This window comes from Drosophila busckii, chromosome 3L (genome assembly GCF_011750605.1).
Source record: "Drosophila busckii strain San Diego stock center, stock number 13000-0081.31 chromosome 3L, ASM1175060v1, whole genome shotgun sequence".
In the NCBI taxonomy this organism is placed as follows: domain Eukaryota; kingdom Metazoa; phylum Arthropoda; class Insecta; order Diptera; family Drosophilidae; genus Drosophila; species Drosophila busckii.
The window spans coordinates 15,511,169-15,529,285 of record NC_046606.1 but is presented as its reverse complement, the minus strand read 5'-3'; the positions used below and the strand labels follow the sequence as shown (position 1 = coordinate 15,529,285).

The following is an 18,117-nucleotide window of genomic DNA, read 5'->3' as shown; positions in this document are numbered from 1 at the left end:
TTTTAAACAAAATGACTAATTTAATGCTCAAATATGTAAATTGCGCACAATAGTGACAACTCGCTTATTTATTAATCCAAATCTGTGCTTAATTATGCGTATAGTTAACATGGCGTGCAGTTGGAAATACTTAACTATGCTTGGATACAGACCAACGCCTTAGCAATCAGTACGTATGCGTAATATGCTTAAAGCCACCACAGTCACGCCCACGCCAACATAACGTCGCTGCCCTTAAGCGTTTAACAATGCGTGACTAGAATACAAAACGAAACCATAGATAACTGCAAACTGAATGTAAACACTTTGAGATTAGTATGCATTCAATACAGTTTATTGATTGCCTCCTCTGTGAAAAACTACATAAAATAAAATTCAATACCAAGGCATTGATTTTACGAATCTCTCAGCCTGTGCAGCAGCCTTGCCCAGGCCTTTATTGAAGCCGCCTTTGCAGCGGCGTTGCTTGCAATCCTTGCAATTGCAAATGGCTGCCAGCTCCGCAACTCCGCTGCTCCCAGCCTGCAACGATTTGCTGCGCAGCTGGCGATTGACCTTTGACTGAGCAAAGGCGCTCATATTGCAATTCTTGGCGTGCGCATTCTGTGCCGACTTAACGAACAGCGCACGCCGATCCAAGGTAGCGTTGCGCTTGCTCACCCACCAGTCGAAATTCGGCTCAATGAACTGCGGCTTTGATTTGCTCAGAATGCGCGTCATCATCTCGTGATGCTCCTGCAGCCAGACGCGCCCGTACTCCCAGCCCAGCAGCAGACTCATGGCCGGCGGCTCCTTGTCATACGAGGGCACAAAGGTGCGACGTACAAGCGGCTGCTCTATGGGAAAGATCTCATGGCTCTCCTTGGCCGCACGTGCGGGATCCGAGCGACTCCACGCCAATGTCATGTTCACTCATTAAACAGTGGTCTGGGTGTGTGTGAAATGTATTTAAAATTACTTTTGTGTGCTGGAAAACAGTTTATCAAACTATACAAAGCGTAACAAAAGTAAGACTGAACTAAGCCTGCTTTTAATTATAGCAACTGCAGGATTTTTTATCACAGCACACTTGATCGTATACAATTTGATAAGAAAAAAGTATTTTAATTTATTCGCAGGTCAGCCTATGTGCCCTGTGAGGCTCAGGGTCTGGATGCAGTGCAGCTGGCCTTGGAACAGATTGACATTGTGCGTCGGCTCTCGGACATGTATGCCAAAGAGACGGTGCTGGCCACGTCCTCGCAGGACATACTCGCCACCCATCGACGTGGGCTGCTCGCCTCGCTTATTGGCATTGAGGGAGGTCACACCATCGGCTCCTCGCTGGGCGTGCTGCGCTCATTTTATTCGCTGGGCGCACGCTATTTGAGTCTGACGCATCGCTGCGATGTCTCCTGGGCGGGCTCGAGTGCCACACAGCTGGAGCAGGGATTGACGCCCTTTGGCAAGGCCATCGTACGTGAAATGAATCGCCTGGGCATGATGATTGATCTCTCGCACAGCTCCGATGCCACGGCACGTGATGTGATGGAGGTGACACGTGCGCCGGTCATCTTCTCGCACTCGGCGGCACGCCAGCTGTGCAACTCGTCGCGCAATGTGCCCGATGATATACTGCGCCTGGTCGCGGAGAATGGCGGCCTCATTATGCTCAGCTTTGATCCCGAGGATGTGGCTTGTGGCCGCCAGGCGCGTCTGCAGGATGTCATTGAGCATATTAAGTATGTGCGCGCCATTGCGGGCATACAGCATATTGGGCTGGGTGCGGGCTACGACGGCATTGAGGCGCCGCCGCAGGGCCTCGAAGATGTTTCCAAATACCCCGAGCTGCTGGCTGCTCTGCTGGAAGATCACAACTGGAGTGAAGAGGATGTCGCCATGCTGGCCGGCCGCAACTTCCTACGCATTATGGCAGCTGTCGAAACGGTGCGTGATTATTGGAAACGTGCGGCCATACAACCCATTGAGCAAACCGAGCCCCAACCCAAGACCCAGTGCACCTACATGTCGTCGTGACCGCAGCGAGCACGACGCGCGGACACTGAGACACGCTCTCAGCAGAATCAAACTACAACTACAACGACGACGGAACTCTGGCGCCAGCTGCAGCCAGCGAGCGGAGTAAACGAGACGGAAGCGATTCGCCTGGCAGTGTCAGCTGGAGCGACAGCAACCGCAACAATGCCAAACACATTTGCAGCAAGTAAACTTTTGCAGTGAGCTCGTGACTCGCTTCAGCCACGTAATTGCCATTTGGCTGCGTCTGTGGGCAGACCGATGGAATTGCATTTGGTTTTAATAATCAACGGTTTAATGGGTATTATAGCGTTGTCCTCCCCGCCCCAGAAGTTTTATATATACTTACGCCTCACTTGCTGCAAATGAAGTCAGCAGCACGTTAATCAAAATGCCAAATACCATAATATATAGTTTATTATACCATAAGTACGATTATATCGAGTCATAAGTGCGTCAACATGGCGTATACGCAATGCATAAAAATACATGGAGACAGCCAAGTTCGTAGTCAGTGTAGAGAAATCTTTTGGTTGCAATTTTTTTTTAGATTTTTCGCTAAGTTAAATATATTTAATCTAAATTACGGCTGACTACGTTCTTGTCTGCATACATCGAATATTAAGCTTAGGTTCTAATATTAGGCATATCATCATATTTTTTTTTCAGCTGGCCTCATTTTTATTATAGTTCAAACTAGATAATAAAGTAAACTCATCCTGGCACCACCGAAATGAACAGTTATGAATTATTAAATACCATAATTTCTGCCAGGTTAATGCTCTTTTGTAAATACAGAAGCAATCAGCATTAATTATGTATTGAAATGCAATAATCATTGCCAAATAGAGTGCACTTGAATTATGAATATTTTTATAATGAATTAACAAAAGTTATTATTATTTGATTTTACATTAGCGTTTGTTTGTTTTCATTGTATGTAGCTCGATAATTAATTAAAAATCATTAATTAAATATTTAAGCAGCTGCAAGAGACTGCTGTTTGTATAAAATAAAAAAAGGCATAAATATATATGGCTTGACTAACGTTAATTGTCATTGAAAATTATAATACTTCAACAATATATGTGTGTGGCATTATAATAATAAAAATAGCTACCCAAAAAGGTTTATGTAAAATTTGTACAAGTACACAGAATATTTAACACAGCACATGGCATATTTGTGAACAATTTAAATAGCCTTAGGTTAGGCAAAACGAATAAATAACGAAAACAAAAATAGTTGTGTGAAATTATGCATAAATACAATTATAATCGTATTATACTAAACAATTAAGTAAACAACGCAAATACAGCATTTACATATAAAGAAAATAAATCGAGTATTGACAAAACAAATGCTCAATTGTTGTTTTAAATTTTTCAATTCAATTTAACTTGCAACGCAGCAAAGCTCTCACTTATTTTACTTGGAAAATTGTATTAGCTCTAACTGCGTGAGAACACACTGAGAGAGACAGATAGAGTGAGAGTGAGAGAGAGAGAGACAGCAGAAATATATATTTCAGTTTTGTTGTGTGCGGCCATAAAAAACGTTAAGTGGTCGTAAATCAAAATTTAGCAAGAAAGTTTACCAAGTTTTACTCGTTGGCTATTTTCAGCTCTCAGCGTCTTTTACTACAAAAACTGCAGTAGCAAAAAATATACGTATACATATAGCACCGGATATGGCCAGTTTTGGCTTGAATAAAAATGGCGCCTATTCCTTTGCAGTCCATTGAAGCTTACTTAAATTCCATTTGAGCTTACACAGCGCGCGTCAAGTTCAATCTTTGATTACGTGGCGCCAATGCGACAGAAATTTTTACTGTCGCGTTTTTTTATATATTTTGTTCATGCTGTCGCTGTTTATTGTTTGGCCACAATAGCGCTACTAATTGTTATCCTAGACTGCCTGCTATCCCCTACTGTTTGCTGCTGTTTTGTTATTATTTATGCTGTCAGCTCACAGCACAAAGCAAATCAATAAATTTTTAGCTGTGGCTTAAATGTTTGTGGTTTTATTTTTCATTAAACATAATTACACAGTAATGTAGTTTGGGGCATCAACAACAATCTACTCGTTATCACATTTGACACATTCCCAGCGTCGCAATTGGTGCTTAACGCTAACTTTTGCTCTTTGTAATAAATTAATGCATTTTGATGTTTCAGCTTTGCGCTGACTTGAAACTTTATGCGAGTTTCAGTTTGTGTGCGCTTTATATGAAAACTTCTTCGTAGTTTTTGCCTGCTCGAGCGTGAAATGCTTGGCAAAAATGCAATTTATGCAACATAAATTATGAATAAAAAGAAATAACAATATGCGAAAATTAAATAGTTTTGCTTATATTAAATATACTTGGAAACGCACTCGTTTAAATAATAGTTGATATTAAATATTTGTGTAACTGCAAAAGCTAATGATACTTGGTTAATATTTGATAAATTAGTTTAGTTATTTATTATTCCATTCCATTATTAGTTGATTATGTCAGTAATTTATTCATTTGAATGATGAACTTCATAATTCATTTATAGGGCACATTTTTAAATTGTTCTATTTTAATTGAGTTGTTTTTATGTGGATTTTGATGTTTGCATTTTAACGGCTGAATAACGAGCGCGCATTAAAGTCGGAGGAGTCAACTAGGACTAGGAATAACTTCACTACATCGTTTGACCTTAGCGCCAACAAGCGCTGCTGCTGTCTATATGGAAATTTTAAATTAAAATATTTCAGCGTTAAGTGTATCTACACATCAAATTTGGTGCCTCCACCTCTTGTAGTCGCTAAGCTCTTGTTGTTCATATATATACTCAATATCTCAATCCACTACGTTGCTCTTGCTAAGCCAGAATGTTGCTTGTTACATCGATTTACATAACCTTGTTCCGTTTTTTATAAAAATTACATTTTTATTCAATGTAAGCACAGCTCACGAACAATGAGCCACTCAACTTAATGACTGCTGAACTGTGAACTACTGCAAAATAAGACTGATGAGCTATGAACGATGAAGTGCTGAACTAAATGACTTACATAGCCCAAATAGTTCAAGAACGAATGCCAACTCAGACATACTTCACAATAAACAAAGTAACTTTGCTCACTTCATTTCATATTGTTTTGAAGGAAGCGCCACAAGTGTATTAATTTGCTTTGTGTTTTGCCAACATGCAACAGCAGCGAATTCCTGTAGCATAAATATTAAATCGGCATTTTCATAGTTGTTTATAAACTTAATTAAATACAAATTTAGTCTGGCTTTGATCAAACTTACTTAAATCTCCACACACACACACACACATTAAGACTATAAAGTTGGGCAACTAATCATTATACAATTATAATGCTAACCGCTAAATCGCTTACAACTTTTCAGCGCCAGCTAAAATTTTGCATTTAAGCTCTTTTGTTAATGCGGCTCATTGTTAAGCTAATGCATGTGCATGAGCATTTGTGCGTGTGTGTATGTGCAAACTATTATAGCTCATCGTGTATACCTGCTGTGAGCAGTAACAATGCGGCCACACAATGGCCATAAACTCAACCTAAGGCTTTCAAGTAGCCCACTCTATCTATTAACCCACTCTCACTCTCTTTGTGTCTCTCCGGGCTGTGGCTCATTGCCTGTGACCTTTAGTGGCATTAGTATGCGCACTCACGTCTATAAATTACACACGCAAATATTGTATGTTTTATGTAAATACGCAACTTGTGTTAGATGTTATATAGAATGTGACTGGATAAAGCCACAGGCATAAACCCAAACTTAACCAACTTCTGATGGCATAAGTTATTTAATTTTTCATTATGAAAGCAAGAGTATCATAGACAGAAGCACCTTGATCTATTTTTATACAACAAAGAGCAGCATAATATTATTAAATAAATCTTAGAGCGTACCCCGAGCAATAAATTCTAAATTGGCATTAAGAATTTAAAAGGTATACAAAGTACGGCTAAAGTCAAACTCATCAGACACTTCAAACTTACATAAACTTGAGGACAACTTTGTAGTCCATAATGTTCGCCCACAAGGAAAATCCATTACAAATGCACACAAGCTGCAATCATTTGCTTGACAGCAAAAACGCAAATTGGCCAACCCCAAAATGTATGCAACAAAGTCCAACTGTCCAGTAAAGTTATCTCACTTCCATGCCTTTGGATCAATTGCAATTGCAGTCGTAAGTGTGGTAAACCAAGCGACATCATTTTACTAACCTCAGTGCAATTAGGAAATTTGCAAAATTCTCCCCCTCGAACAAATGCCGCAGGACAACAGCACAAATCAGTGCACATCTCTGCTTTGCTTTTGCTACACTTCATATATGCAAAGCATTACTCAAACACACGCACAAGCCACATGCATGGCAAAATGTGTGCATGTGTTATGTGCTCGTCTTGTAAGAAGCTGTTTGATAGACAAACTGAGGAATTCTGCTTTGCTTACCACAATTTGCTCGTACTGTATTTACATGCAAAATGGCAGACAATTATGAAATTACTTTTGAGTGCATAGACTCCAGTTTGCGTCTCAGCAAATGCAAGTTCGTGTACAAAATAGATTTTTTAAATATTTTATTGCGAAGCGAGCAGAAAAATTTACAAAAATGCGTAACTTAAGTTACGTGATTTGAATTCGAGCAAAACTCACAATTGCTATTAAAAATATTACAGTTTTAAATATAAATGTAAATGCTTGTCTTTAGTGACATGTATTCGTGTTACAATTGGAATTTATTGAATAGCAGCCAGCAAAAGTCACATTTTCTGCTCTTGACTTAAGTGACGTATGAATAAAAAAGTTTGAATTTATTGCATGGCAATAGCAAAGTTACATGTATAGAAATTCCAAGCAAAGCTTTTATACAAAACTACATAAAGCTAAAAATTATTTCGATAAGCATTTCAAATTGATTTTTATTCAAACTTAAGTCTATTAAAAAATAGCTACTAATTTAAAAAAAAAAACAATTTGGGTTGCTCTCTGCAATATCTAATGCTTTAATAGCCCTCAGTCTCAGGCTAGTAAGATTTCAATTTAACATACATAAAATAAATGCGCAGTTGAAATTGGCTAAGCTTTCAGCAACAGCAACAGCAGCAGCCTCAATATATAGTATAAATGAGTTATAGCATAGATAACCTAAGTAGGCATAATATACGCAACTATTGTTTATGAGTGTTGAACTCAAATGAGCAAGCAGCACAGCCCCAAACTCCAAACTCCAGAGCCCAACGAAAATTGCTCGGACAGTGCCCAGCCAAGCGATTGGCTGCAACTGACGCTTGAACAACAGGCGTATGTGTGTGTGCGTGTGTTTGCTTTTAACAGAGAATTTATTTACTTTAGCTGCTGGCCAATTTACCACAGAAACACACACCACCTAACACTACACACACACACATAGATACAAACACGCATACTTGCGTACGTGAGCACGCAATGTCTTTTGAATAGTTTGGCAAACAACTGATGTAATTAAGCGCTTGAGCGTACCCGTGTGTGTAGTTAATGACTAGGCGCCCATAAATTTGTGCACTGTGATGCCTATTCAGCCATAAATATAACGACTAAGTGCAGGTGGAAAAGTGCGTGCAAAGTATTACAGTTGCTACATTATGTCAAAGCTTTACGAGCCACATAAATTTGTAATCTCGCTCTCATTTTAAGCTCACTTGACTTACACAATGGGTACTATATTTTTGTTTTTTTGTCACAGCTGTAAGCAACTCAGAGTCTAATCATACATGGTATATGCTTAGAATTGCCATTCAATTTCCTTGACTGTCTGCATCATGTTTTATCGGCATACTCAATGACAAGCACTGGTGTTCGTTGATATGACAGTGCCTGCCAGCCTGCCTGCCTGACAGCGCTCAAACTGACATTGACAATTTACAGAGCATACAAGTTGCACAGACAGGACTTCTGGGCTGTCAGTTAAATCAAGTGTTATATCAAAATCGTAGTAGTTTGACATGCAGAGAGGGCACTAACATTTAACACAGATCTAATACAGTTGAAATACATTTAGCACTTAACACACTTGCATTTTGTTGTTTGTGTGTGTTCGTATCCCAATATTCTATTAGCGTGCTTCCGTTTCAAGTCAAAGAATCGTTTTCAAAAGAAAACAGAGAGAGAGAGAGAGAAAGTGGTAAGAAGTAGTTCCAGGAAAGCAACTAAAAGCAGTTGCCGCCTGGGTACAATGATGACAACGTCGACTTACTACTATTGAAAAGAAAAACGCAGTCAGTTGGTCGCAGCCAACTTTTTCATACACTTGTGATACATCACAATCACACACACACTCGTCCCACTACGTTTCCGCTGCAGCAGCCATGTTTAAATGCACTGCTTGACTGCACTGCTTGATGTCAGTTGATCGCACGCTGCTGTCTAAATCGTAAATTGTAATTTAAATATTTCAGAAGTTATTTATTCGATCATGCTGAAATTTGCCCTTGACAAAAAGTTAAATCTGCGTCATATATTTTTTAAATAAAAGTGTAAATAAAATGATCTGTTGTGAGAGAGCAGATGAGACATACATTGACAACTTTATGATACCCTTTTTGATTTTTCATAAAAATGTTAAAGTGTATAGGAAATAGGATATGCATGCATGTAGCAGTTGTCTTACTTGTCGCCCTCTCTCTCTCTCATATTCTCTCTCGCTCTCTCTTTCTCTGTGGGCAGCTCCCTGGTTGTTATCTGAAGTAGCAAACGGATGCAGCCAAGAGAGGCGTGGTTGCCAGCACAGCAATCATAAAAACTTGCAGACCTTATAGACGCCACACCTGAGCTGCATACATTCTCTACATGCTCTGCATGTCCGTAATGGCATATTCGAGTTAAGCGAGAAATAACATTTGCACGCTGCAGTTCTCTCGCTCGAAGCTAGCACAGGTACAGGCTCAACGCAGTTAGATAAGCTCGAGTAAATATGCATAGAGAAAATATTAAAAATGAATTACATATGTGTGCATGTGTGTGTGTGAGCGTGTGAGTGTGTTTACTTACAATCATGCAACATGTGCCAGAGTTGAAATTAATACAGCTCCAGCTGCGACACAATCCGCTGAGTCAAGTCCCCATGCGAGCTGGAAACAAAAGCTACTTATGGCTGTTGATTGAAATTGTTTTCTCTTGTTAGCCAGACATTGTTTAAGCATATTGTGTATTAAGATTGCTTTTGTTGTTTAACGCGAAAAACGTGTTGCCTACTTTAAGGCAACTGCAATATAATTATTACACTATTTCAGCTTCCTGCTTTAAACTATCACAGCTCAAAGATTCCTAGACAGGCCGGATATGACAGGCTCCGAGTGAAAAATTCAACGGGCACTTAATTTGTTTTTCTACTCGAAATACGTAATACGCGCGTTCGTGCACTCGCAATGCTTCCGGCCCTGTGCTCACATGCACACACACACACACACACACGCACACACACAAATGCAGACAGACAGACACCCAGAGCGTTTGCTTCTCAATTTACTGTTCATGCATGACCACGTCAACATTTTTGGTCCGCATTCGTTTTCGTTGTTTCCCGTTGCTTACATTTCCGTTTTCATTGCTGTTTTCTGTGTGTGTGTGTGTGTGAGATTTTTTTTCTCGTTCTTTTCTTGCATTTTTTTCCTTTTTGGGTAGCGTTCGGCAGACAGCGCATAGTCAAAATCGACTTGAGGGCCTCTGCGGTTTGGAAAACAATTTTCAATTCAATTTTGGTGCTGGAGTCGGCACTCTGTAGTCAGTGAGCTGACGAATATGCGTACGTGCTGACAACAGTGCGCATACGCGCTGTGGTACGTTGTCTGTCTTTTGTGTGCGAATGTGTGTGTGTGTGCTTTAGGTACCCCGCAGCCAAATGAATATTTGGAAAACTTGTACCGCTACGACGTTAATATTTGCATACCGCACTTTTATTTTACTTTCGTTCCTTGCATATTTCGTGCGGTAATTTCAGCTATGAAGCTCGCTTACACTAGCTGACAACAGTCTTCCGCCACACATGCAATAGTAAAAAGCACACCCAGACTCAACTTGGCTTCAATGTTTACTAGCTGCCAGCAAAGGTGAAATGTCGCTGGCTAATTTAATATTTCAGGCAGCTTTTCATAGCGCGCACTATGCACTATGTAACTTTAGAGCTGAGTAATTGTGGTCAGAGTTGTGTAAGAATTCTTGAATATTTTATAAGCAACTGTGTGTGTGTGTGCGTATGTCTGGGTGTGTGTAGGGAATACACACATATGCTGTGGGATAACTTTGCTTTGTTCATTCTTAACGGCGTCAAATCGTTCACGTAAAATATTCATACGTTTCCTCAGCGGTTTTTCAGTTTTTTATTTTTGTTGCAGGCTTGTTTGCAATTCAATTACAATTCAATTGATTTTCGTCTATGCCAGAGCCAAGGCCTTTGTGCACAGCGGGGCGGCAAAAACAGAATTTATGAAGTTCCAGATAGATATACATAGATGCATAGACGTGACTCACAAGCATAATAGCTTGCTAAGGCAAGGGAATTTTAATAAAACTGATTTTTAGCTGAGAAATTTCGACAAAGTAAAGGCTATTTGCATGGGAAGCAACTTTAAGCCAACACTGCAGGCAATTGACTGTCTGTTTACATAGAGAAGAGCATTTAGTTGGACAAATAGTTATCCACAATGTGAGCATTGGCATAAGGTCAAACACGCATTGGTAATGCCTTTAAGCAAATAAAACCAAAATCGTTTTTTGGCGCTACATCAAAAGTTTAGTCTAACTGTACTCGTTATGCTTGACGTCATTATGGCAACAATTATTAATGCGAGCGCACAATTCACAATCATTCATCGATTTCAAAACCAAACACTAATGACATCGTCAATTATGCGAGCAAGAACTGCAAACGTAGCACAATTTCACATCTTCTGCCATTTTGTTCTTTTCGTTCTGCTTTTATTCTTCTTGCTCATTTGCGTTAATTTTAATAAGAGCAATGGCGGCGGTGGCAGCGGCGGGAGCAAGCGCCAACTTCAGGCAACAAATCAATTAAAAACGTGGCAAATGGCGCTGGCGCTGATAGCACCGCCCAGAAATAAAGTGCAAGAGCGTTAACGGAAAGGAAATGTTTTATGTTCACAGGTAACACAGACGCACCTTTAATGGCCCACCAGGGACTCATTTAAGTTCGAAGTGGCCAAATAAAGGCTCGTTGGGTGCTTGTATGCTGAAATTACTCAAATGCTGCTACTGCTGCTGCTTCTACTGCTTCTTGGCAACAGCTCAAGGCAATGTTGTAAAAGTAAGCTGACAGTTGGAAATTCGAAACTCTTGTACAATATTTATTGAACATTGTGTTTTATTTTTAACTGACTTTTCTTCTCCTTGTTCTTGTTGTAGCTGCAAGCAGCAATTTGCTTGAAGTGCTTAAAAAAAATTGTGCCAGAATCAGGGCTGGCTTAAAGCTCTATTGTATAAGACCATATAATAAACGTTAAATATTTTTTTTGTATAATTTCTTAAAGAATTTAAAATATGTTTGCTATAGCTGTAAGTAATTCAAACTTATTTTGCAACAATACACCAAAAGAATAACACAATAGCCTGAGCCCAAGGGCAAAAAACACATCGCAGACAATGGAGAGCAGCAATACACATACATATATATGTATGTAGGTGTGCAGTGACGTGGCACAGGAACTTGCTGATGGCATGTGGCCGTGTCAAAGCTTAGAAAAATGGCGCAATAACTGCGACTGCACACGGCTCCGCTTTGCTCCAGCATAAGCTTTCCTTTGCTGGTGACCTGTCGGTCGTAAAATGACAACCGCTAGCAATGACCATGGCGAGAGCAGCATTTACTGATGCAGACATCCGTTCTTGGCAGCGTTGCAACCAATTTGCTTTTGTTGTCATCTCTTGTCCGCAGCGCGCTGCTTTTTTTATGAACTGTGAACATAACTTCCGCAAGTTTGGCTCCCGACCATTCGTAGCATATCCGTCGTACTAAATTCTGCCAAAGCACTCATTGTTGTTGCCATTTTTTTGCCTCGAGGCTTGTCGAAGGCCTAAGGCTGCTGCCAACTGCAGCTGCAGCTGCTTGCATGGATAATGATGTTTATTTTTGTCAAATCGAATTGACTAACTGCACTTCAAGGCAACACACACACACACACATAACATAACAGAGAGTAAGTAAAAGAGTGGCACGAAGAAGTGTAAGCAACTTACACGAAGCCCCATCCAATTAATGCACATCACGCGACGAATGTTAGGGAGTAAATCGAAGTGTTGCGCTCACGCAGCGAGTTTAAAACGGCGTGGTCTTTGAACTAAACGTTTGCGATAATCTTTCAACTACAAAGTTGGCATAAAATATTCTTTGCACATATTCAAAAAGCTTATGGGCCAAAAGAGTACAAAAAAAAGCAACAAAATGTAAATAAATCAAAAGAAATTTTATGTTTAAAGCTGTTGCCGGATTTGTTATTTGCTAGTACTTACATATACGCAATATCCGCTTGGAATTTACATACACACTTATAAAGCATATACACGTATACACACACATACATAGGTAAAGGAATATGTAGCTTAAAACAATGAATGTGTCATATGGCTCTAGTCTAGTCTACGCAGCGAGGCTTGTCAGCTGAGGATTTACATATGCGTACAAGTGTGTGTAGATTGTATTGAGTGGGGAGTGGGTGGGTGGTGGTGCCTTTTGTTATTGACTCAACAACCTTTCAGAAGCGAACAATTTGCATACGAAATGCCGCTCGCATATTCGAACTATTTCACATATAGAATAGAGCAACACCAAAAATGCACAACAGAATAGCAAAACTGAAAATAGCAACGATAACAAAAGGCATAAAGCACAATGGAATAGAAGCAACTATTGGCTGGTCAACGTCCCAGCTCTCTTATCTATTCAACTGTGTGGAGTGACAGTTTTAAAAATTGAATTTTTCATGGCCAGCACACAAAAACGAAATATGATGGAAATTCAAGCAACACCTGTTAAGTGACTTGGTTATCCGGCCAACATATAGACATGGATATAAGCTCGCTAGCGCCGCCTAACTTGTCAACTTTTATAATTCAAAAGCACATTCAAAACCTATTCTGTTTTTAAATGCATAACAAAATTGAAAATTTTATGAAATAGCTTGACATGCCTCCACTAAAAATTACAATGGAGCCAGAATATAATGCAATGCTGCTGCCAATTATAACCGCCGTAATGCTGGCCTATAATCGTCCAGTTACCACAGATGAAATAACTGATACCGTAATGGCAATGCTTAACTCGCAGCGCGACCATCTGGACTCCAAGTCGATATCAAGTCCGGAGCCAACATCAGATCCAGCATATGCCAAGCTTCGAGTCATACATAAGGGAAGGAAGTGAGCATGTTCTACAACATTTTGATAAGAAATACATACAAAGTTTGGCATATTCTAAAATATATAAAATAGTTACATTGATCCCACAAACTGTATGCATTAATTACTCAAGCAAATCGTTTTATAGCCTCTATGTATTTATAAATATGCATATGTATGTAAATTTCACAAACTTAATTTAATTTGCTTACACTTGTATTTGTATACATATTTGCTAATTAAACTGATTATTCCTAATAGACAATGGCTCCACTTAAGCTGAACTGTTTGTTTAAAGGCTCAACATTGTGTTTGCCCTTTGACTGTTAGAACAGTCTATGAGATTTAAGCTTGTTTGCCGACTGTTTTCTGCTTAAATCTTTTGCCGCAAAAGTTTTCTTTTCGGCTGTGGCTACGGCAAAGCTGCTTGGTGATTATGGCGCGTGTCTGGTCAGCTGAAAAAGCAACTGGGCAGAGAGCCTTTTGGCAGTTTTAGCGTGGCCACTGAAAAGCCTTTAAGTTGCGCAGCAAAGGCGCCCAAAAGAAAATAAAATGCATACTTTATAAGCACAAAGCAGGCAAGCAAGAAAATTGGAAGTACTTTAACAAGAAATAAGGACTGTAAAATAAGAAATAAAGACGATGCTCGCTAAACTATTTAAAGAAATTGCTTTACAATTTGTACAAACAAGCATTTAAAGTTGCCGCGATCAAGATCGTTAAGATCATGAATTAAGTATCGATATTTAGGGCTGACGAAAAATACCAGGCTTACCAGCTCTAGAATAGTACATCTACAGTCAGAACCAAAACGATTGTAATTTAAAATATTAGGAAATAAGAAATAATATTATTAATAATATTACTGATTAATGTGTATTTTTTATTATTATTTACTTTTCAACATCCAAATAAATTAAAATGCAAACAACATTGTGTGAGTGCTTTGATTGTTTTTCATTCTTTGTTTGAGTGTGTGTAAAATCTTTAGCCGATGCTCGTAAAACTCTTTAAAGAAATTGCTGTACAATTTTCAAATGAATTAAATAATGCAACTGCAGTGGCCAAGCACTTAGAGTTGCCACGATCAAGATAATTTAGTATCGATATGCAGGTGCAGTGTTGCAAAGCAAGTTACAGCTCTCGCCTAGCGGCAAAACAAGCATCAGCAACAACATAAACAAAATAAAACATTTGCAAAAATGGAATCTATTAATTTCAATGACTTCAGTCCGGGCGAACGACATGAAATCATTAGTGCCTTTCTTAAAAAAATGCGCAGAATTAACTCAATGGAGAGCGCACAACGTTTTATGGAGCACTATTTGAAAAGTTTCTACAAAATACCCGTAAAGATGCTCGAAGACATTGTTTACGTGCAGCGGGCTATGCGAGCCTTCTTGTATGTTCACCAGGTGAATAACGAAATATGAAAGCCAACCAGTTAATTATACAGTTTATATTACAGACAATATCTAGAGTGTGCGGTGGAGAAGTCACAGTAAGTTGTTACGATATTTATTTGTTTTATTTAACTTGTCTTATTTTCACTTGCAGTCAAACCCGGTCAAGACTAAATATCTTGTGGAAATTGAGGATGAGCTATACGAGATAAATGCAGAGTGTCAATATTTAATGCTGCGCCTGGAGGATGATATTCAACGTTTTTGCTTGCCTTTTACAGAGCAGCAGCTGCACCCAAAACCACAACTAATTAATCTAATCATTTCGGAGTCGCTTACGCCAAAAATATGCAGTAGTTTTCATATGGATAAGCCACATCTTGTGTTGGAGCGTCTCACGCAACAACAGTTAATGGACAAGTACTTCACTGTCAGCGATGAAAAGCATGAAACATTAGAACAGCAGCAGAGGCAGCAAAATTGCAAGCCAAAGAAGCCAGCTGCTGCAAAGGAAGTCTCAAATGCAGCCCGCATTAAGAACGATGCGGTTAATGCCAGTCGCCTTCACTTGCAGGCGGCCCTAAATCGAGCGCGCTTAAAGCAGCATGCGAATGCAAAAGCAGATGAAAAGACGGTTAGTCCCAAGGAGGTTTTCCTGGAACAGCTTGGCCTTTGCACAAAGACTAAGCATTCCACTTTGCGCCAAACAATGGACAGCAAACGCAAACCAATGCTGACCCGCACACAAAAGTAATTTAACTATTTTTACTATAGATGTAAGCAGCATGAAAACTAATTATGAAGTTTGTTCCACATTAGTAGTATGAAAACTAATTATTAAGTTTGTGAAACATTTGACAAATCTGCAGTTAAACTTGACGCGACTGCGAGTTAAGCTTTATGTAAGCATATTTAATTTAGATGATTACAAACGAATGGATTATTTTTATGTGAAATTAAAAGCAAATAACTATTTAAAAAATGCTTGTAACAGAACTGAAGTTTGTATGCTAAATACCGAACTATTTTTTCAGCGAAAGCTTCGAGTAATAGAATGTGAAGAGGAACACATTTAGAAAGGTAGAGCTTTTTACGCACGGAAACAAAATGTAACGAAGCGCAGCGTAAGGACAATAGCATCCTAAATGGCTACGGTCCGTTAGTGGCGTTGCTCGAGGTGTCTGCCTCTCATTTATCATTTACACACCAACGCATGTTAGTACAGAGTACACAAAGATTGTAGGAGCTCCTAAAGATGGAAAGAAGCTTCAGCATTTTCTTTTCTTTTGTTGGCTAAAAGCAAAATGCCATTAACATGGGCGTATGGGGCATCGGCACCCATGAAGAAGGCAACAAAATCGGAGCTCCGTTTAATTTTCTAACCCCAACACACCCACTCTTAAGTCTTTCGTATTGATTTTAATCAGTTGCCGGCAGGTCTGCTGCGCCCAATTGTTTGAATAGCAAAAGAAAAGGCAAGCAATTGCTGTGAGTTGATTTTTATGAACGCAAATGCCTTTTCCCATTGTGCTTCGGCCGTTTTTTATATTACTTAACAAATTGCTTGATTCGCTATGCAACCCTTTTAATTTTGTGGCAGGTAAAATCTGGCGTGCTTAAATAGTAATCCAATGAAATATGTATATTGAGTTTCATGTTGCAACTGAGCTTTATTGTTAAAACCCAACCGATAAACAGTTAAGTCCTATTCGGCAAACATGTACAGATGTTTCGTATATGCTTGTGCACAATTTTCTTGCACTTTATGGGCAATGCGCATACAAGTATGTATGTAAAACATTTGTCCAATGTAAATTGTTATTTACCAATGCGAAAAATTCAATTTCGCACAACGTAATTTATGTATGAACATGTAAACAAAGAAATGCTGTTAATAGAGTTGAAATACTGTTGCAGCCAGTTTAATTAAAAGTATGAATACAAAGGGTATGGGATAAAATGTGTACTTTGGGAGACAAGCAGCTCATTTTTAATTATTGCAGTTTATAAACAGGCAGAGGGAGTTGGATAGACTTTTCATTAATTGAAATAACATCATGTATCATATAATTATTGTATGAAATATACTTTTTAATCAAGTAACTTATGTTTTAAATTTCCGATAACGATATCAGCTGAGCGCGCTTGAGTAATCCAGGGCTGAACAACGTTGCCGGCTGACTACTTGTTTTCAACAGCTGACAATTGTTTGGACAAGCTAGAAAAAACAATACAATTGCAAAATTAATAAAAAATGCAATTATTAAATAGAATACCAACAATAGTAAAGCAAATTAAGCTCAGACCTCTATTTAAACGTACTACCAGTAAGTAGAAGAATGTGTAAATCGTTGTGTTAGCCATTTGCATTGTTATGACATTAAAATGTCTTTTGCAGTTGCAATCTGTAACAACAACAAAGATAAGAACGACAGTCTGACAAGCTTTCAGGGCATTTGGCCAGCTAAGGAGCAACAGGAGTTTGTGCAGCACATGCGCATCATCAGGGGCTTTATAAGTGAAGCCGAGGAAAAGCAGCTGCATGAGGAAATCGAGCCCTATATGAGCCGCTTACGTTATGAGCGCGAACATTGGGATGATGTGAGCTTAATGGTGTGGTGTGCGAGTTGCTAAACCCACTTGACACTCTTGCAGGCAATACATGGCTTTCGGGAGACAGAACGCAAGAAATGGTATCCAAGCAATCGACAAGTCTTGGAGCGCGTGCGACAGGTGGCTTTCGAGGGCGAAATAATGCAATTTGTGCATATACTCGATCTGGAGGCCGATGGTGTCATAAAGCCACATGTAGACAGCACACGCGTAAGCAACTATCAAACCATATACAGGTTACATACTTACTTTATGCTCTTTGACAGTATTGTGGTAATACTATCGCTGGCATAAGTCTGCTCAGCGACAGTGTTATGCGTTTGGTACGAACAGATGCTCAGAAGTATCAACAAGGTAGTACAAGCTCCAAGGATGAGCAAGCCATTGATAATGATTACCGCCACCAGCCTATAACCTCACTGGAGAACAATTTTTATGCGGATTTTTTGCTTCCACGCAGATCACTTTATATAATGAGCCACACGGCTCGCTATAATTTCACTCATGAGATACTGGCCAATGAGCACTCAAAGTTTTTGGATAAGCCCATTGTGAAGACGCGTAGAATTTCCATTATCTGCAGAAATGAGCCTTAAAATACAAATGGACTGTAATATATTGTTTATTTACCATTGTTCAAGTTTTTAAATTCTAATGTTTAATTAAAGTAACTAATTATTATCTTTA

General features: G+C 39.2%; 5 protein-coding genes across 6 annotated transcripts in view; 4 read left to right on the top strand and 1 right to left on the bottom strand.

Annotated features, from left to right (window-relative positions):
* Positions 1–2,901, top strand: part of LOC108601059 — a 58,162-nt gene extending 55,261 nt beyond the window's left edge. Inside the window, exon 3 of one of the 2 annotated variants that reach the window (XM_033293778.1) lies at positions 1,119–2,901. In XM_033293778.1, coding sequence (XP_033149669.1) covers positions 1,119–2,016 — 898 coding nt within the window. In that variant the 3' untranslated portion in view covers positions 2,017–2,901. The remainder of the gene's footprint in view (positions 1–1,118) is intronic. The other variant, XM_017988951.2, reaches the window with a different exon arrangement.
* Positions 313–1,016, bottom strand: LOC108601060. The gene has a single exon (XM_017988952.1). The coding sequence runs from the start codon at positions 904–906 to the stop codon at positions 376–378; it is 531 nt and encodes a 176-aa protein (XP_017844441.1). The 5' UTR covers positions 907–1,016; the 3' UTR covers positions 313–375.
* A 10,234-nt stretch (positions 2,902–13,135) lies between the features above and the next one.
* On the top strand, positions 13,136–13,547 carry LOC108599306. Its single transcript, XM_017986108.1, has one exon. It carries the CDS (start codon positions 13,203–13,205, stop codon positions 13,437–13,439), a length of 237 nt encoding a protein of 78 aa, XP_017841597.1. The 5' UTR covers positions 13,136–13,202; the 3' UTR covers positions 13,440–13,547.
* A 1,055-nt stretch (positions 13,548–14,602) lies between these two features.
* On the top strand, positions 14,603–15,765 carry LOC108599268 (maker730). The gene is made up of 3 exons (XM_017986065.2): positions 14,603–14,829; positions 14,883–14,915; positions 14,972–15,765. Exons 1-3 carry the CDS (start codon positions 14,617–14,619, stop codon positions 15,569–15,571), a joined length of 846 nt encoding a protein of 281 aa, XP_017841554.2. The 5' UTR covers positions 14,603–14,616; the 3' UTR covers positions 15,572–15,765.
* A 1,236-nt stretch (positions 15,766–17,001) lies between these two features.
* LOC108599242 (alpha-ketoglutarate-dependent dioxygenase alkB homolog 7, mitochondrial) lies at positions 17,002–18,059 on the top strand. Its single transcript, XM_017986039.2, has 4 exons — positions 17,002–17,144; positions 17,216–17,418; positions 17,473–17,640; positions 17,697–18,059. Exons 1-4 carry the CDS (start codon positions 17,072–17,074, stop codon positions 18,024–18,026), a joined length of 774 nt encoding a protein of 257 aa, XP_017841528.2. The 5' UTR covers positions 17,002–17,071; the 3' UTR covers positions 18,027–18,059.
* The last annotated feature ends 58 nt before the right edge of the window (positions 18,060–18,117 follow it).